Genomic DNA, 20,740 nt, shown 5'->3' on the forward strand with positions numbered 1-20,740 from the left:
GTCGGTTGTGATGAGAGTAAAAACAATTTACCTCTATCTGAGGGACGGTGGCGCACGTGTAGAAGAGGAAAAGAGAAAGAACAAGTCTAAAATAGCATGAACTTAAATCTGTTTGTAGACATACACGAGGTAATGAAGGCAGCAGATATCTACCTGCTGTGTGACGTTTCGTTTGTGATGTATGGCTGTTAGATAACGCAGGATCAGTTTAGTGGCTTCTGTCTTCCCTGACCCACTTTCTCCACTGGAATAACATAAATCATCAATATATCTCACACAGCAGGTAACTTTACGAGCGCTTTTTCGGCAAGCTAATTTACACTCAAACTGCAATTGTGGCGAGGTAGAAAAACATACCTTTCCAATTGTTTTATCACTTGATATTTTGACATGTCTGTATTTCAAATAGTCATGGCTATTATCATTACTGGTCATTTGTGACATCAATCAATACAGCAAAAACATGATTTTTTTATAAAAAAAAAAAAGTCTGTCATTATTTACTTTCATTTTTGCCAAAATGCAGTATTTATTTCAATGATCAGCTTATTCGTGGTCTTATTCAGCGAAAAATAAAAAAATATATATTAACACTGACGGTATTTCATACCTGATCACAATGCACTGGTCCTTTTTGGCATCCATCATGGTCGTATATGAGAGATTAGCAATGGCAAAAAGATGACTGCAACACAGTGAAACATCTTTAAAGCTTCAGGGCAATCAGTTGCACGCACTCTACACGCCTGTTGTGTGAAGAAGTGGCAGTGAAAACTATAACTAAACTCTCCCTTGGCAACCAATCAATAACAGTGTAACAGTAGCCTCTTAGCAACACCTGAGAGTGGTGGCATTTACGCCACTGTTTACCATCAAGTTGCATCCCTGAGTGGAGGTTACAGCCAGAGGTGGGTAGTAACGAGTTATATTTACTTGAGTATGTTTTTGAAATAAATGATACTTCTAGGAGTAGTTTTAAATCTCTATACTTTTTACTTTTCCTTGAGTAGATGTGTGCAGCAGAAACTGTCCTCTTACTCCGCTACATTAGGCTACAATGAGCTGGTTACTTTTCTTCTTACCTCTTTGGTATTCTACGCCTCATTATTTTTATCCCCCCGCGTACGCCTCATTTTAATGTTTTATTCTGACAGAGAGAGAGACTTCCACCAAAGGCTCTACCACCTGACTGTGTTCCACCAATCAGACGCAGCCGTGCAGTCTGGTCACGTGACCATACTCAATCTCAGCGGCGGGATGGGTTAGCTTTAGCATTAGCAGTCGTAGCAAACAAACAAAGAAACAGATGAAAAATGTCAGAACCAACGGTGGGAAATGAAGACGCAGACGAGGCCTCATACTGAAAGCATGTTTACCTTACAAAGAGTGAGAAACAGCAGCTACATTATGTGTCTTCTGTGTCAACCAAAACAAACGCACATTTCAGCAGAAACTCAACATCTAACTTGAGGAAACATGTAGCGGTAAGTTTCCTAAACTCGTTTTTCCCCCATGGATAGGTGAATGTTGGTTTTTTAGGTTACATATGGGTTACATATGTTTTAAACATTTCCTAAGTCTCTTTTATTTTTTATTGAAGTTCTTGAATTTACCTGGATTATTTTAATTTAAGCTATTTTGTAATAAATTAATTCATTTTAATTTATTTTATCAATTGGATGAACTCTAATTGGCCTAAAGATGATTATTTAGTATTTTTGTCTGTCTGATTGAATGCTTGTGTTAACAAATAAATCAGACGTTACTCAACAGTTACTCAGTACTTGAGTAGTTTTTTCACCAAGCACTTTTTTACTCTTACTCAAGTAATTATTTGGATGACTATTTCTTACTTTTACTTGAGTCATATTATTCTGAAGTAACAGTACTTTTACTTGAGTACAATTTTTGGCTGCTCTACCCACCTCTGCTTACGACACATGTAGTGCAAGAGTGCAGTCACAGAAAAAGCCTTTCAGCAGTTTTTGAAATACCCAGTTTACCAACAAATAGACACAGACTGAAAGCATAATCACACAGATTAGAGAAAGAGTTCAGGATCTAACATGTCAGAAACACACTCAAAGGTCTTACGGAGGGTTGTCACTTAGACCGTGGCCTTCATACTGAAGCACCGTGTCTGTGCCGTAAATGTTGAGCAACTTGTAGGGATTCACAGACACAAGAATGCTTCCTATGTACGTCTATGAAGAAGAAACAAAGAGTCAGTGGATTCACACATAGGGCAGTATTTTTGATAGTATCAGTTACTTAATTTGCAACATAACAAGCATACATATATGAGTTCCTGGTCGAAACGCTTCTTCAGGTTCATCAGGACTGTGGTTTCATTAAGCTCACTGAAATCAAACGGAGGAAATTAGCACTGAGAGTAGCATTCCCAAACTCTATTTCACATCGAGTATTAATTACTCTTCAAAGGCAATCAAAATCTCTTGGATTTCTTAAAAGCCTGCAGTCGAAGTGACGCACATATCTAATCCTAGGTTTTCTTGCAATGTGAAGGGATTTAATGTGGACGAGAACGGGGACACATGAGAATACAACCGAGCTGCAATGTGGGTCTACAGCTGCTCAAATAATGTTCCACAAAGAGCAATTTAGATACTTTTCCAGTATCATGTCACAGGCTGCTCACCCTCACTCTTCTTTCCTCATATCAATATACATTGATTCCAATTTGTATGACTATTTTTGATATTCTATTCTATTCTATTAGAGCTGGGCGCGTGAACTCGTTATTATCGCGTTAACTTGTTAATTATTTAACGCCGATAAATATTTTATCGTGCATTAACGCAGGTTTTATTATTGTAAAAATCTGTTGAATGCATCACATTCACACAGTTACAGCAAACACCACGAAGCATGGAGGAATAAAATAAAGATAAACTAGCAGCAAACATCGCTCACGGAGCTAACCGGCGCTACTTCCTGTTTTACTTGTTTCAACATAAAAGCAAATATTTCAAAATACAAAAAAAACCTCCTGCATTTACAGCCAAGTTGAATTGTCTTCTCAGCGTAGTAGTTCCAGTCTAAAATATCACTTAAAGGCAAAACACACAACTGATAGCAGCAAGTCATTCAAGGAAACAGACAGTGGAGCGAGGCTTCTACATAAAAACTACAGAAAGATGCTGATGTTAAAAGTGTGTTTGCACAACAAATGTTATGGCACTTTCATTCATATGGCAGCACATTTAAAATAAAACTAAATGCTAAAAGCTATACACTACTTTCGGATTTTGCGTACAAATGCGATTAATCGTGATTAATCAGGGAAATCATGTGATTAATTAGATTAAACATTTTAATCGTTGCCCAGCCCTAGTAAATATGAACAAAAAAGTTTGAGCCGGTGGGATAAATGACAATAAACACATAAAAAAGCAGGTTTGTAGCAGCTGAGGGAACGACGGGTTTATAGTTTCACACAGTTTTGGTTTATTATTCAGACCTCCTGACAGGATGGGAACACAAGTCAGTGTCATCTGCATAGAAACTGACAATTACCTAAATTTACATGATTAAACAGAATATATGACCTGCTGTGGTGAGAGTAACTGCACATGAGGATAAACATGGCGTCCTTATGAAGACTGTAGCTTTTCATATGAGTCGTATTGTTGCAGCAGAAGTTCTTTACAGGACGCCAGTTTTAAAAACTACAGAAAGATGCTGATGTTAAAAGTGTGTTTTTACAACAAATGTTATGGCACTTTCATTCATATGGTAGCACATTTAAAATAAAACTAAATGCTAAAAGATATACACTACTTTTGGATTAATTTTTGGATTTTGCGTACAAATGCGATTAATCGTGATTAATCAGGGAAATCATGTGATTAATTAGATTAAACATTTTAATCGTTGCCCAGCCCTAATGACTATATAAAGTATAAAGTTGCGGCTTATGGGGAATAATGGGAGGGAATGATCTCCTTTCCTCTCATAAAAGGATGGTTCAGTAATGTAAACTATGCTAAAGGAGACAAAGGAAGCGCTAAACAGCCTTTCCTTAGCAATCGGGCAATTTGAGCAGCTCTTCTCGTAGCTGCCACTTAGATACTTCCAGGTCATTTCACTGAGTTGGGAAACTTTCTAATCGAAAAAATTACGATTTGACATGGCCCAGCAGCAATTTGCTGCTTGAGGAAATTGGAAGGATAAGCATCAAGAGATCAAAATGCTTGAAAGAGACTGAGCAGTGAGGGTGTCTACACTTACGGGAGCTGTGTCATGTCCTCCATCCCCTCTGCCCACCGTTTAACTCTGTGGCTTGTTGTGGGCATACTTATGACAGAGTAGATCTGGACACACACAATTTCAACATGTTTTTTTGTTAGGCTCTTTAAGGTATTGCTTGAATAATGTATATACGGTGTACACATGAATTCATACATTTAGGTACCTTGTCATACCAGCTTTGACCTGGTACTCTGTCTCTATCGGGAGTCCAGTCTACGTCCAGGGGCTTTCCATCCACATCTCGGTGAGATGGTGAATATCCTTCCAACACCCCATCTTCTCTGTACATAGACCACTTAGACAGATTCTGGACTGTCCCATGTGGTAAAACCCTCTCAGCTGCCCAGACGTCCTCCCCACCTTCACCTCCTCCCTGAGCATTCTTGGCCCAATGCCCAGAACGTGGGCCGTACGGAGGTATCACGGCGTAACGATTGTCTTCTCCCTGCAGTCCTGTTGGCACACTGTATGAGGCATAACGAAGGTGCTGGTTTTGGATGGAATCAGACAAGCTTGGGTTGTGGAACCGACGTGTAAGAAGAGAGCCATCCGGTAGCCTGTAGAGCAATGGGTACCAACAAAGTACACAACACAGTGTTATACTACAGTGGTAAAATATGATAATGGTAGTGTGTGAGGAATCTCTGTGGCCTTTTTTCACGAGTTTTCACGAACATTTTTAGGAATTCATGAACTAAAACTGCACTTTCAACATTATACTATTCTTACGTTATAATATTCTTATGGCCTCTTCTAGGCTAAAAGCCTACTTATTTAGGATTGTTTTTAATACCCAGTATTATGATGACACTTTTATCTTAATCGATTTTGTTGTATTTTATTGCTTTCACTGTTCTTTGAATGTTTTTACTTCTTCTTCTCTTTATTTATTACCTGCTGTAAAGCACTTTGGAACACCGTAAGGATTGTCTGTAAAGGGCTGTATAAATAAAATACATTTACATTTATGAGGACACTATAAAAGAACTCCCTTTCCCCACTGGATGAAGCCTGCATTGTTTCCAAAGCAGAAATAAATTAACATAAAACATGAAGTCACATTTCCTCGCTTAACACTTGTCTTTTTGAAAAGGTCATTCTGTGCAGAGGTGGGTAGTAACGAGTTACATTTACTTGAGTAAGTTTTTGAAAAAAATTGTACTTCTAGGAGTAGTTTTAAATCTCTATACTTTTTACTTTTACTTGAGTAGATTAGTGCAGCAGAAACTGTCCTCTTATTCCGCTACATTAGGCTACAATGAGCTCAATCTCAGCGGCGGGACGGGTTAGCTTTACAGTTTACAGTCGTAGCAAACAAACAAAGAAACAGATGAAAAATGTCAGAACCAACGGTGGGAAATGAAGACGCAGACGAGGCCTCATACTGAAAGCATGTTTACCTTACAAAGAGTGAGAAACAGCAGCTACATTATGTGTCTTCTGTGTCAACCAAAACAAACGCACATTTCAGCAGAAACTCAACATCTAACTTGAGGAAACATGTAGCGGTAAGTTTCCTAAACTCGTTTTTTCCCCCCATGGATAGGTGAATGTTTGTTTTTTAGGTTACATATGGGTTACATATGTTTTAAACATTTCCTAAGTCTCTTTTATTTTTTATTGAAGTTCTTGAATTTACCTGGATTATTTTAATTTAAGCTATTTTGTAATTAATTCATTCATTTTAATTTATTTTATTAATTGGATGAACTCTAATTTGCCTAAAGATGATTATTTAGTATCTTTGTCTGTCTGATTGAATGCTTGTGTTAACAAATAAATCAGACGTTACTCAACAGTTACTCAGTACTTGAGTAGTTTTTTTACCGAGCACTTTTTTACTATTACTCAAGTAACTATTTGGATGACTACTTTTTACTTTTACTTGAGTACAATTTTTGGCTGCTCTACCCACCTCAGCTCATTCAAAGAAAGGAGAAAATAAAAGAAACTCATGGGGTGAACCAGTATGGTATCAACACAGACAACTGACAACTGAGTAATAAACTATTCTAAATTGTATATTTAGGCACTTGTTGTTCCCATTTCTTTCGTTACATTTATAAAAAATAGATAACACAGTTTGACAGACAGTATTTTTGTACCAACAAAGTGATTCGCAAAGAACCTTAGCTGAATACTTGAGTACAGAATAAGAAGTGGCAGGTCTAAAAAACGCCATCTGAAGAAAAACCAGCCAAGCTTGAGAAAGATGAGAGAGAGAAAGAGACGCATCTGGCCATTTTTCTGGCAACTCATAAGATATTATTTGCATGGAAGGGTGGCTGTCAAGCAGCCAAACTGGGAGATAAGACTGAGGTATGCTACTCAACAGTTACTCAGTACTTGAGTAGTAGTAGCACTTTTTTACTCTAACTCAAGTAATTATTTGGATGACTACTTTTTACTTTTACTTGAGTCATATTATTCTGAAGTAACAGTACTTTTACTTGAGTATAATTTTTGGCTGCTCTACCCACCTCTGATTCTGTGCAACACCTGGACAAGCCTATGTGGGCATCTCTCTCAGTTTCTGTTGATAGTGTAGTTTCCTACCTGTATCGGACGCTATCCAGTCCTTCATTCAGCATTGCAGAGGAAATGTTTGGACTGGTGGGTTTGGGGGCACCAGACAGTACCGAATTTTCAGAGAGATGAAAGAGACCTGCCGAACGGAGGTCTCTGTTTTGCCTTAGAGCAGCAGCCAGGTTTGGGGAAGAGGTCCTCTGGCCAGGCATAACCAGAGAACCGTCAGGAAGATGGTATGATGCACTACGAAGGTTATTGTTCACCATCAGAGCCTACAGGTGGTTGAAGAAAGATGCCAAGTCACTGTCCCTTCAAGACTACACCTGCTAAAATTCACTATACTATATAATTGCTGTACATTGCGATAGACTGTAGCTACTACTACATGTATATTTTGTTTTACTAAAGACAAACAAAGGGACTAGATTAGTGCAAAGTTAGCAAAGTTAAACAATTCTAACAGGTACACACTTTAGACAGGTCGGGGCCATGTGGTTTCCGTGGATCAATGATGATGGTTCCATCAGCAAGGGTGTAGGACACTTCCTTTAGATAAGGATTCTGCAGAGCAGCTGCTAGACTGGGGCTTTTTGGTTTCCTTGGGTCCACTATAACACTTCCATCTGGGAGGCTAAATGAAGCTCCTTTCAAGGCTGGGTTACTAAGAGCCTGAGTGTTAGAACAGCTGGTTTCAGTTAATGTGACCCTAAGACATTAAACAAGTGCAATTCAGTTGTTTAGTCTTATGTGAATCAAAGTAGCAGATTAGATTACTAGTTATAATAAGCAATACTAGAACAATATTAATTTGTGAAGACTTTTCAAATCCTTATACTTGAGCCCTTGTACACAAGTCCTACTTGAAAAAGAAAATAGAGTGTAATAGACATCAGGCACCTACTATAACAGACAGGAGGAAATAATGGAGAAACATGAGAAAAACACTTAATAGATCTGAAGACATCATAAACCTTAGCCAGATTTGGTGATATCGGGGTACCGGGGTCTCGAACCCCGTCCGGTAGTGCAAAGGAGGAGACATTAAGCAGTGAGCTTTGAATGGCACTGGACAGGTTTGGAGAGACGGGTTTGCGTGGATCAATGATGATAGTGCCATCTGGTAAGGTGTAAGAAGCAATCTTCAGGTAAGGATTCTGCAACGCTGCAGTTAGGTCTGGGGAATGCGGTTTTTTGGAGTTGATCACGATGGTCCCATCCGGGAGAGAGAAGGAGGCTTTACGCAGCGCTGGGTTGTTTAGGGCCTTGTTGAGGTTTGGGGAAATAGGTTGCTTAACAAGCAAAACAAGAAAAAACATGAATTAGCAATAACTACACAGTCAACAAATGTAACTAGGGAGGGTGCCATTGTAAAACAAAACAATGGGCCTCATGCAACAACCGTTTGTACGAACAGATTTGTTCTTAAGTCGTGCGTACGAGTGATTTAAGAGATTTGCGCACTCACCAATCTTTTCGTATTTTAAGTTTCTTTCAGGTACGAACAGAATTTATGAGTGATCCAGACCTGTCGTAGGAGTTTCCTAAAATAGTCCGCTGTTATTCCAATCAAGTTTGCTTGACTAATGGATTGTATATTTAATTACTTTGAAGCAAACATAAATAAATATATACATTATACCCCATAATGATGCTGACATTATTCTCTTTGACTTAAATTATGCACTAATTGAAGGTTAATTTGACTGTATATAACAAGGTCAATGGGAAGCGTAACCAGCGGCTGACTTGCTACTTTTGGAAGCCTTAGGCTCTTGGGAGAGAGCGTGTGTTCCGAGACCGAGTAGATATCCTGCAGAGACAGACGAATGGCTAACATCGCGATTAAGATCACCAAGGACTGTCCTGCTGTAAATATGCAGCTTGCTAGAGCCACAACTCCAGAGAAACACGCCGATCAAACCCAATTCCGCCACATGTCCAGGTCCTCACCACCCTTGGATTTTTGGCCACTGGAACCTTTCAGAGGGAGATTGGAAACAGTCCTCTGTGAGTCGTGCGCTCCCCTTGGTCATCAAATTCCCATACACCGCTGTCCAACAAGTACAAATTAAGAGGGACTTTCATGCCTGACTGTACCAAATATTCCACTGAATCAAAATGGTAAACCAGAAAATTAGATAATACCATCTGTGGCATTTTAATAGCATGCTTGGACCTCGGCGATGCAGCATAACATAATTGGAGCAATATACTGCACACATATACGCATCAAAGCACCTGTGCTGTCGTGGAGCGCACTGAGCTGAAGGCCAGGTGGGTGTGTCTCGATACAGCGAGCGGCAAACTGCTCTATAGCCCAGAGAAGGCATGCCAGATTTGCACAATATTGCCAAGAACGAGGGTCTCCACCTGAACCAGCCCAGGCAGACCAGAAGGTGTGGTGCCAGAAGACCCCCCTCATGGACCATCAAACCATTTCTTCTTTATTTCGGTGACATTATGAACTACAGGTGACACGGAATTAACAGCACTCGTAATAACTTCCCATTTCTTCGCTTTAGCAGGTCCCGTAATTCCACTGCTGACACTGCTAAAAATGACAGATTTTCCTTTTTGGATCTCTGAAAGCAGAACTTCAGTCTCAGAGCCCCAAAAGTTGTTCTTTTTGCGCCTTGATGCCATTCTCATGACTCAACACTCAACACTTCCTGGCACAGGAGAGTGGAAGCACAGCCTTATATGGTATCATTTTGGGCGTGGAGTATGCAAATCTCCTATCCTCGTGCACGTGCACTTAAATACGCACGGGTGGGATTCATCATTTACGCAGTTTGTTTACACACTTTTTCCCAAGTTAAGAGCGTTTGTTGAATCTGACGTGGCGTGTTCGTACGAGACCTTCTTACGAAAAAAGTGAGAGAAATTTAGAATAAAAATACGAAAATGTTCTTGAATGAGGCCCAATGAGAGGTCAATTCAAAATAAAGTTCTACAAGTTATTGGTTACTTGCTGTGTAGGATCTATAATGGTCCCATCAGGGAGAGTGTATAAAGCAGACTTGAGATTCTGGTTTTGAAGAGCTCCATAAAGGTTCGGCGACATTGGCCTCTGAAGTGCACGAGGGTCCTGAGCAGGGATGGAGTCACACAAAAAAAGCAAAATTGTAGTTATAGAGTTGTTATTACTTATGACAATCAATCAATCAAACCTGGGAAAATTCTTTCAATATACTCAACATACTTTTATACATACCCGAATAACTGATCCATCAGGCAAAACATACGAGGCTCCAAGGACTTGTTGGTTCTGCAGTGCATGACCAAGTAAAGGGGAGGAGCGTGGATTTACATAATGTGACGCCAGGGTTCCATCTGGCAACCGATATGATGCCTGCATCAGCTGTGGATTTTGCAGGGCACGTCCCAACACTGGTGAAGATGGTGGTTGAGGTCCATGGGAGGGCCGTCTAAGTTGCACAGGGGTCCTATAAGCCGCTTGGCGTAGGTTTGGGTTCTGCTGAAGAGCGCTATTGAGCTGAGGTACAGCTGGCGCATAAGGATTACGATGGTGCATTACAGGTGATCTTAAAATTGAGACATTCCGTAAATCAGATCGGTTTTGCAGCGCATTTTGGAGCAGTGGTGCTGGGCCAGGCTCAGAGATATAATCATATGGAGTAACAACAGTTCGTCCGTATGGCGAACGTAACTGTGGAGTGCTATACGAAGCCACGCCTCTTAGTGCCTGACCATGTCTCATTGCTCCGGAGAGGATTGGAGATGAGGGTGCAGATGGGGCATATGGAGACTGAGGTCTATGAAGTGGGGACATGTAGGAGGCTTCTCTCACTGCCTGGTTTTGCAAAGCTCCAGACAATACCGGGGAAGAGGGAGGCAGAGGCTGTTCATAAGGTGACATTGGCCTTTGCAATGGAGACACAAAGGACGCATCCCGGAAAGCTTGATTCTGCAGTGCCCCAGACATCAGAGGAGATGAAGGGGTCATAGGCTGCTCATAAGGTGACATTGGCCTTTGCAATGGAGACACATAGGACGCATCCCGGAAAGCTTGATTCTGCAGTGCCCCAGACATCAGAGGAGATGAAGGGGTCATAGGCTGGTCATAAGGTGACATTGGCCTTTGCAATGGAGACACATAGGACGCATCTCGGAAAGCTTGATTCTGCAGTGCCCCAGACATCAGAGGAGATGAAGGGGGCATAGGCTGCTCATAAGGTGACATTGGTCTCTGCTGTGAGGGAGCATAAGATGCATCCCGTATGACCTGGTTTTGCATTGCATCAGACAGCATAGGGGATGCATGAACAAATTGTGCAGCCGTTTCACCCATGCCCACCATTTGGCCTGGATCTGGTCCAAAGGGGGACGAGAGTGAAGCCTGTCGGATAGCCTGGTTCTGCAAAGCACCAGATAACATGGGAGAAGGAGGGGCAACAAACTGATGTGACTGGTCAGCGTAAGGATCAGCAATTGGGACTGACATGTAAGTTTCTGATGCATAAGAAGGGGGACGGACAGCATAGGGTGGGAGGGGGGAAGACTGATAAGAAAGCCGAGGAGAGAGGCGTGGGGATGCAGGGTGTGGCATGTGCTTAACAGAGAGCTGTGGGGAAGCAGGAGGCATCCTTCTTATGGACTGCTGGACCATGAGAGGTCGCCCTCGAGGAATGGGACGAAAAGGAAGTCGTCCAGATTTTCTCCTTCCCAGGGGAGTACGATGGACCATATGAGGAGATTGAAAAGGGGATGAGTGGAGGGAGGAGTCTATTGTAAGAACAGAAGATCTATTGCTCCTTATGGACGAGGCACGAAATGGACGCACATTCTGGGTGGGAGGGGGCACTGGACGGCCTCTGAGACCCATGGGAGAGGGTCTGACAGTACCTAAAGGTATATTCCCCCCCATCCTAGGCCTGGCCAATGGTGTGGGGTCTCTAAGAAGCCGAGTTGAGCGACGAGAAAGAGTTGGAGATGTTTGGGCGGGCAGATGTGCTGCAGGGGATAAACTTCGACGAGATGGGGATGGGGGCGGGGAAGGTCTTCTGCTGAGACGTGGAGAGAGAGTAGGAGATGTGTGACCAGGGGAGAGGGGAGGTGAGGTTGACTTTCGCATATGTCCTCCTCCGAATGGACTATGAGTAGGAGTGGGAGATCGTGGGGGAACTCGCCTTCTCATGGAAACGTGGGGTGATGAGGGTCGAGAACGTTGCCTCATTGATGCTCTTGGTGAGGCTGGAGGACTATGCCGAATCATGGAGGCACGGGGAGAGTGGGGAGGCGAGGGGGCTTGAGCCAGAGGCGAGGGGGCTCGAGCCAGAGGAGACAGTGATCTCTGTGGTTGCATTCTACGATGAGAAAGTGGGGACATCATAGGGGAGGCAGGAGGTGAGATCCTTCTGGACATAACAGATGGTGGTCTTTGGGCATTTATAAACCCACTCCTCATGGATGGTTGTGGTGAAGGGCTGCGCCTCTGGGTAACCATAGGAGAGGGTAATGCAGAAGGCATTGCAGAGGGATGCCGTTGCATTTGTGGGGAGGCCATGATGACAGAGCGGCGGGATGGAGTTGGAGATGGATTTATGCGGCGGGCAGCAAGGGGAGACATGCTTGCTTGCTTAATAATCATGGCAGATGGTGTTGGGATGGAAGGGGGCCCGAAACCTTGCTGCTGTGATATCATCATTGGGTCAGTCATCATCTGCTGTTGGCAAAAAAAGTGTTAATAGAATTCAAAGAAAAATGGAAAAAGTTAGCAAATTAGAGACATTAGCATTGACTGTATTAATGTTGTAATACAAATGTTTCCTAAGCAAGCTGAGTCATTGGCCATCAGCTACACCTGGGTAGCAGATGATTGCTACAGAGACCTGGATGTTGGTGGTTTTGCGCAAAAAATAAATTCAAAGTAAGAGCCAAAAGCCAATAAGAATTAGAATGTATTCAGTAAAAGTTCATCAGCTCATGATAGCTAGGATTTTACCATGAAAAAAAATTAAATTACACCTCTAATCTGAAAAAAAACATACACTGATAGGATCATATTATAGAAATATTTTGTTATACTCCACAACTGCCATTCTATCATATTATTGTTCTTTTTAAAATTTGTCACTTAAAGGCTTACAATGCAATGTACTTAGAGATACTGTCACATGCACTGAGACAATGGAGCTGGAATTACCTGTGGGGAAATCAGTTGGGGAGTCATCTGTTGTTGTTGAAACATAATTTGCTGTGACATCATCTGCTCTTGTGGTGACATCATTTGATGAGACAGCGTCACCTCTTGTGGAGACATCATTTGCTGTGGCATCATATGCTGCTGTGGCAACATCTGTGTCGGCATCATCTGAGGAGACATACTTTGTTCGTGTTGAAACATTGTCTGTTGCTGTGGTGACATCATTTGTTGCTGTGGTGACATCATCTGCTGCTGTGGTGACATCATTTGTTGCTGTGGTGACATCATCTGCTGCTGTGGTGACATCATTTGTTGCTGTGGTGACATCATTTGTTGGGGGTATAGTATTTGAGAGGGAAACATAGGTTGTAGTTGAGAAGACATCATCATTTGTTGTTGTGGTGACACTGATGTATCCTGCCGTAGTGACATAACGCCTCCTGGGGCAAAAGGAATCTGATCTTCATATTGAATATCTGACATGTCTTCAAATTCTGGATCAGGTGGCAAAGTAGGCGGAGGAGGTAAAGGAACATCAAGACGCTCTTTCCCAAACAGCCGCACTTGAGGTCTAGGAACTCTAAATGTAACATCCCCCTGCTGGACTCCACCAGTATCATCTCCATATTGATTTGCTTGGCCTACATACTGGTCTACATACAAGCCCTGTACCTGATCACTACCTTTTCCTCCAAAGCCAAAGACATGATGGCTCCCTGGTGGGAATCCAGACATCTGTTGGGAGCTGAAGTCATGATAGGGAATGCCAGCATCACTGTAACTAAGCTGAAAGTCTGGTGAAAACCCCCCTTGCATTCCCATAGTGGCAGCATAGGGGTTCTCATGATAACCTTCTTGCACATGGTCATAGTAACCCATTTGTCCAACTTCATAGTAAACTCCCTGACCATTTTCATCGTAATAAATCTGAGTTTGAGGGTCAAGCAATCTATCTACCTCCCCTCCATACATATGCCCTTCACCCATTGGTGCATAGTAGTCCAAAGCCTCATCATCATATATTGCCTCATATTGCTGGTACCCATAGTAGTCAGCTTCCTGGATATCATAGTAGTCTTGGGTGGAGGAATAAGGGTTGTCGTAATCTCCCATACCATCATCGTAAAGACCATCCTCGTAATATTCTGCATTTGGATCATAAAGCCCCTCTTCCTCATAGTACCCCAAGTCTTGATAGTCAGTTCCCCCCACTCCATCCTCATAGTAACCAAAGTGGTCCTGGCCTCCATATGCAGCTGCCTCGTCCTCATAACCATCATCATGCCCTCCATAACCTGTCGGGTAAACTGAACGTTGGTGGTTGTATCCATACGTCTCCTCCCCATGCTCATAACCATCATTATGATTACCATGAATATACTGTCTGGAACTGGATTGCCGGCTTTTTGTTCTATGACAATCCGAGCCGCGATGCCCTGGATGTCCTCGCATTTTGGTCGATAGGAATCGTTTGGTCAGCCAGTTAGTCGCCGCTGCAACCTTACCCAGTAACACACCACTGTTTTTGAAGTTCTCAGGTGATACGACGCCATTCTTTTTTTTAAATAAACCTTTGAAGAAGCCCCCCCTCTTCTCATTTGATGCTCCCCCTCCAAGACGAAGCAGCATGTAGCTTGGTTTCTTCCCATCATTTGCTGCTGCTGCTGCCTTTTCTTTGGCCTCCTTCTCACTTTTTCTCTTTTTGCTGCCCTTAAACTTCATCATGAATCGAGAGGTATTCTTTAACATAGACTTGCGACGTTTCTTCTTAGCCATCCGGCTCTTTCTCTTCCCCAAACGAAGGAACAAACGCGACGTACTCTTAAGCTTCTTGATGCTGCTCCTGCGCCTCTTGAAACCAGAAAACTTCATGAACATCGTGGACATGTTTTTCAGACCTTTCTTTGGGATTTCCTTTGCAGGAGCTTGCAGAGTTTCCTCTTTCTTTTTGCCTTTTTTCTTCTTTGCATCGGCGTCGGATTTCCCTCCTTTATGGTGTCGGTCATCCTTAGACTTTTTTTTGGATTTGCTGAGAACCTCTTCATCCTCGTTGTCCTCCTCTTCATCATATTCGTCGTCCTCTTCAGAGTCTTCCCCCCGTCTAGACTTCCCCCCTTTCTTTGCTTTACCCCCCCGGCCTCCTCGCCCCCTGCCCCTCATGTCATCCTCTGAGTCCTCCTCGTCTTCTTCCTCACTTAAGTCTTCCTCCTCTTCCTCATCACTTATTAGTTCCTCTTCTTCCTCCTCAGACTCCACTTTCTTACTTTTCCCTTTGTCTTTTCCTTTCTTCCCATCAGCCTTCCCTTTGGGTGGCTCCTCCTTTCCCTTCTTCCCACCTTTCTTATCATCCTTGATGGCTTTTTTGTCATCTTTTCCTCCCTTTTTGTCATCCTTTCCTTTCTTTTCCTCGGCTTTCTTTTTCTCTGGTTCAGGTTTTCCACCCTTTTTTGCATCCTTTTTAGGGTCCTTCTTACTGGGCATTTTGACAAAAGGCTAGGAGTACACCATGCCCTCAGTACAGGATGCAATGCAGCTGACCTTGATATGCACAAACACAGAGAATGACATTTATAATATATTTAAGGTAACAATGTGAGAGTAAGTAAAAAATAAACATCAAGAAAATCTGATGTTTTCAAAATCAAAATGAGGGACAAACCTTTAAAAGATATCTTGTTTTAGATATGCCTTTTTGACTTTGTGCTAAAGGCACTACACATTAGCTCAGAATCAGTGTGAGGACAGGTCCACCAAGCCAACGCAGCTGTGCACTGCCCGAATCTGGTCCCCATGAAGGCTCCTGTCCAGATAGACATTGCTTAGAGTTAGCAATCATTCATCCACAGATATTTTCACACAGCCACTGAAATACAGAACTATGCAAAAAGTCTTGAACCCTTTTTATATTTTACTTCCCAGGAGACACACTTTCTTGAAATCTTTTGAAGTGGTCTTGAGCATTTTTTTCAGGCTTTCTGAAGGTCTTTCAAAGTTCTTTTTTTGGGGACATTGGGTGCTTTTTCACTGATTTTCCCTCCAATCCTTAACATGAGCATTTGTAGCCGAATGTGTATATTTGTTCGTAAAAACCATCAAACACTGACCTGTGACCCATTCACAGAGGTGGGTAGTAACGAGTTACATTTACTTGAGTAAGTTTTTGAAAAAAATGATTCTTCTAGGAGTAGTTTTAAATCTCTATACTTTTTACTTTTACTTGAGTAGATGTGTGCAGCAGAAACTGTCCTCTTACTCCGCTACATTAGGCTACAATGAGCTGGTTACTTTTCTTCTTACCTCTTTGGTATTCTACGCCTCATTATTTTTATCCCCCCGCGTACGCCTCATTTTAATGTTTTATTCTGACAGAGAGAGAGACTTCCACCAAAGACTCTACCACCTTCCACCAATCAGACGCAGCCGTGCGGTCTGGTCACGTGACCATACTCAATCTCAGCGGCGGGACGGGTTAGCTTTAGCATTAGCAGTCGTAGCAAACAAACAAAGAAACAGATGAAAAATGTCAGAACCAACGGTGGGAAATGAAGACGCAGACGAGGCCTCATACTGAAAGCATGTTCACCTTACAAAGAGTGAGAAACAGCAGCTACATTATGTGTCTTCTGTGTCAACCAAAACAAACGCACATTTCAGCAGAAACTCAACATCTAACTTGAGGAAACATGTAGCGCTAAGTTTCCTAAACTCGTTTTTTCCCCCATGGATAGGTGAATGTTAGTTTTTTAGGTTACATAAGGGTTACATATGTTTTAAACATTTCCTAAGTCTCTTTTATTTTTTATTGAAGTTCTTGAATTTACCTGGATTATTTTAATTTAAGCTATTTTGTAATTAATTAATTAATTTTAATTTATTTTATCAATTGGATGAACTCTAATTGGCCTAAAGATGATTATTTAGTATCTTTGTCTGTCTGATTGAATGCTTGTGTTAACAAATAAATCAGACGTTACTCAACAGTTACTCAGTACTTGAGTAGTTTTTTCACCGAGCACTTTTTCACTCTTACTCAAGTAGTTATTGGGATGACTACTTTTTACTTTTACTTGAGTACAATTTTTGGCTGCTCTACCCACCTCAGCCCATTCAAAGAAAGGAGAAAATAAAAGAAACTCATAGGGTGAACCAGTATGGTATCAACACAGACAACTGACAACTGAGTAATAAACTATTCTAAATTGTATATTTAGGCACTAAATTGTTGTTCCCATTTCTTTTGTTACATTTACAAAAAATAGATAACACAGTTTGACAGACATAAAATAGTATTTTTTTTACCAACAAGGTGATTCGCAAAGAACCTTAGCTGAATACTTGAGTACAGAATAAGAAGTGGCAGGTCTAAAAAACGCCATCTGAAGAAAAACCAGCCAAGCTTGAGAAAGATGAGAGAGAGAAAGAGACGCATCTGGCCCTTTTTCTGGCAACTCATAAGATATTATTTGCATGGAAGGGTGGCTGTCAAGCAGCCAAACTGGGAGATAAGACTGAGGTATGCGAAAAGACACGAGAACTAAACTGAAAATCAGTTGCAACAGACTTTACAGGGTGAGAAATCCTCCCCGGAGCCCAGACTACAACATTACTTAAGCAGCGTGGGGTCATATTGACAGAGAACGGAATGAAAGGCAGCCAAGATCCAAATAAAGAGATCTGAAATGTCCCTCAAGAAGCCTGGAGAACTCCTCCTGAAGAATACTTAAAGAAATTACAAGACAGCTCGTCTAAGAGAATTCAGACTGTGTTCAGGATGAAAAAACAATGATTTTGCCCATTTTTCCATTCATGTTAGCACATTTTAATAAACTGCTGCACCCATTTGCTGTTTACTTGGCAATATATACAGAAATCAGGGGTGGCTCAAGAATTTTGCTCAGTTAACTCTGAGATTTTAATCATTAACCCGTTCAGGAACCATGCTGACATTAGTAAGAAAAGGGTTGATTTACCACAAAGTCACAACTGTCTTAGAGTTCTGACTGTTTCACTTTCCAACATCTTGGAATGGGTGCACATTACCCATAAATATCACATTTGAAGGCAGCTCTCCCTAAAGAGTACCGACCGCTCCATTAAAAAGATGTTCAACCCTTCTCAGGAGCTTAAAAAGCCCTGTGTCAGCATGTTTTACGTTTGGTGGGTTCAGTGAGTCAGAGCTCTGAACACTCTCTATAAATCTGAATCTGCTTTTGCATTCACAGCACGAGGGGAGTACGATCCAAAATCAACCCCGCTGCAAACTCTTACAAAGAGATTATTACTGTGTTGGTTTTATTAATTTCCACTCAGTGTGATCCCTGCGGCAATAGCTTTCTGCAGAAGTGGATCCGAGCATTGATAATGACACACAAAACATGCTGCTGTGGCTCCAGCTGAAGCTCTAAACCCTCTGTGGTTCAGTCCTACTCCAGCAGCTAAAGCAAACTTCATCCACCAAAACATCCTTCCATCACAGTCACCTCTGCTTCAGTAACAAGCTACACTGCAGAAGGAGTCCGGGGCGTCCGGTCTTCAGGTCGGTTGTGTCCTGATGGCAAAGCTCTTCTTTCTTTGGTCGTCAGAAAAGAAACTCAAAAACCTTTTGGTTTGTTGTTGTTTTTTTTTTTTTTTTAATTCAAGCCAAAGTCTTGAGGTCACAGCGAGCCTCTTCCTCTGACCCGTCTTCTGTTGCTCACTACGACACCCGGCTCACCACTGTGCGGGAGCTGCTGTGTATAAGTGTGTGTGAAGCAAAAAGAGACCTGTTGTGTGCGTTTGCATGTGCGCACATACGTGTAAGTGTGTGTGTGTGTGTGTGTGTGTGTGTGTGGACAGTTCCTTGTGTCGGGTTGTAGAAGGAGTCTTAATTTGTCATCTGGCCCTACAGGTGAAACCTGAGATCTCTGAGTGGCTGAGGGGGCGGGGCATAAATAATACAAAAGCTCCAGAGAGAGAGAGAGAAAGAAAGGAAGACCGACGAGGGATGCAGAAGAACAGCCTGATTGATAGAAATAGCCAGTAATTAACTACCTAAAATGGACCTTGTGTGCATGAGAGAAATGTAAATGGACTTTATTTCTACAGCCCTTTACAGACAATCCTTACGGTGTGCCAAAGTGCTTTACAGCAGGTAATAAATAAAGAGAAGAAGTAAAAACAATAAAAACAATAAAATACAACAAAATCAAATAAGATAAAAGTGTCATCATACTACTGGGTATTAAAGCCATCCTAAATAAGTAGGTTTCTTTAGAAATTTTAGTAAGAAGTCACGTGTGAACACCTGTATGTGTTCACAGATCTTCTTTCAGTGAGGTTGTTCTTTGTGTATTTACAGGTTTCCTTTAATGTAACACATTCAAACGGCCTTGTATTGATGAATAAAGCCCCACGTAGTTGAGAGCAGGAGATGGGCAGAGGCAGGAGGAACACCCACTTGTGAGAGATATGACGTCTTCCCTCTTGGTATCAGTGACACAGGATTGACTGGAGCAAACACATGCACACAAAGCCACTGCCAGCCAGGGATCAGTAACAGGGCTGTGATTATTAGTGCCATCAACCAAATTGTCCCTCTTCCAGAAGGGAAGGGGTCAGATTGCCAGATCTGTCCTGGTGTTTGGTTGCCAGATCCTGATCTTTCGGAATGTGAGTCTCTCTCTCATTACCGACGAGCCAGGAGCACATGTAGGGGCTGCATGTGTGCACATTTAAAAGGATGAAAGGGTGTTTCTTACTTTCCCACGCTTCATATCTAACTGCACACGTGCCTTTGAGCCATAATGAAAAGACCCTATCAAAGGTGTAAAGCTCTGAGCCGCAGCCAGGCTGCCTCATGCCAAAGCAGGCGCTGCTGGCAGGCGGCCCCCCGTCTTATGATGGAAGACTGGGATACATGCCTGGGAGAATAAAGCCCAATTACAACAGAGGTGGACTTGATGAGGCTCATCAAACGAGCTTTCAGGTCCTGGGGGGAAGCAAGAGATCATCTTTGTCACATAACACACACACTGAGATGCACAAACACACAAACTCACAGCAATTTGCTGCTATCTAGTGGAGCAGCACTCCACCTGCAGCACTCCTCAGAGTTTGGGTTAGGGTGGCCAGGTGAGTGTGCAGGCCTGCAACAAGAGGCTTTACGTTTTCTGATTTTATATATATATTTATATATCCAGTGGCAATGAGCCACAATGTACAATCAGACTCCTGGAGAAGATGTTATGTTGCAGGAGAGATGAATACAATCCTAAGTCCCAGCGTGCCGCCCGGTGACATCCTGCGCGTGGGTGTGCGGGAACAAGGCTGAAGGGTAGCTGCACTCCCCCCAAAACCTACCTCACTGTCGGCACATCCCAGCTCTGGAGGTCCTCAGGTTACTGGTGTTCCATAGTCACGATCCCCCATCCCCTCACAGGTGAAAAAACCCCAGAAAAAGTGAAGCAGTCTCACAGGCTCGCGCCCTTTCTGCTGCTGTGGCTGTGCTGGAAGCAGCAGGGGTCGGTCTGCAGGGAGGAGAAAGTGTGCCACCGGGAATGGAGGATGAATATTTAACGACCGCTATTCTTCGGCGGCCGGCCGGGGGCTTGAGTTCCACACACTCCGGGGAGACTTGATGAGCTCTGCGGGTGGGCCGCGCGCTCAGAAGCACGTTGAGACGCACTGATACACAAAGTGGTAAATGAGCATGGCAGATGCGTTAAATTCATGATCAGTAAAGCAAACCTTCATGGTTTCCTCCACAGTAAGCTTTCAGCATTAACACTGTGCACG

General features: G+C 42.5%; 1 protein-coding gene across 1 annotated transcript in view; it reads right to left on the bottom strand.

Moving 5' to 3' along the window:
- Positions 1–14,854, bottom strand: part of myo15ab (myosin XVAb) — a 90,480-nt gene extending 75,626 nt beyond the window's left edge. The window contains exons 1-13 of the mRNA XM_075462469.1: positions 12,968–14,854; positions 10,016–12,487; positions 9,770–9,889; positions 7,773–8,090; positions 7,273–7,470; positions 6,829–7,073; positions 4,436–4,829; positions 4,252–4,334; positions 2,297–2,360; positions 2,095–2,204; positions 611–685; positions 154–244; positions 32–37 (exon numbers count right to left, since the gene is read on the bottom strand). Coding sequence (XP_075318584.1) covers positions 32–37; positions 154–244; positions 611–685; positions 2,095–2,204; positions 2,297–2,360; positions 4,252–4,334; positions 4,436–4,829; positions 6,829–7,073; positions 7,273–7,470; positions 7,773–8,090; positions 9,770–9,889; positions 10,016–12,487; positions 12,968–14,854 — 6,063 coding nt within the window. The remainder of the gene's footprint in view (positions 1–31; positions 38–153; positions 245–610; positions 686–2,094; positions 2,205–2,296; positions 2,361–4,251; positions 4,335–4,435; positions 4,830–6,828; positions 7,074–7,272; positions 7,471–7,772; positions 8,091–9,769; positions 9,890–10,015; positions 12,488–12,967) is intronic.
- Positions 14,855–20,740: the final 5,886 nt, after the last annotated feature.

The sequence above is a fragment of the Odontesthes bonariensis genome, chromosome 4 (genome assembly GCF_027942865.1).
Source record: "Odontesthes bonariensis isolate fOdoBon6 chromosome 4, fOdoBon6.hap1, whole genome shotgun sequence".
Lineage (NCBI taxonomy): Eukaryota > Metazoa > Chordata > Actinopteri > Atheriniformes > Atherinopsidae > Odontesthes > Odontesthes bonariensis.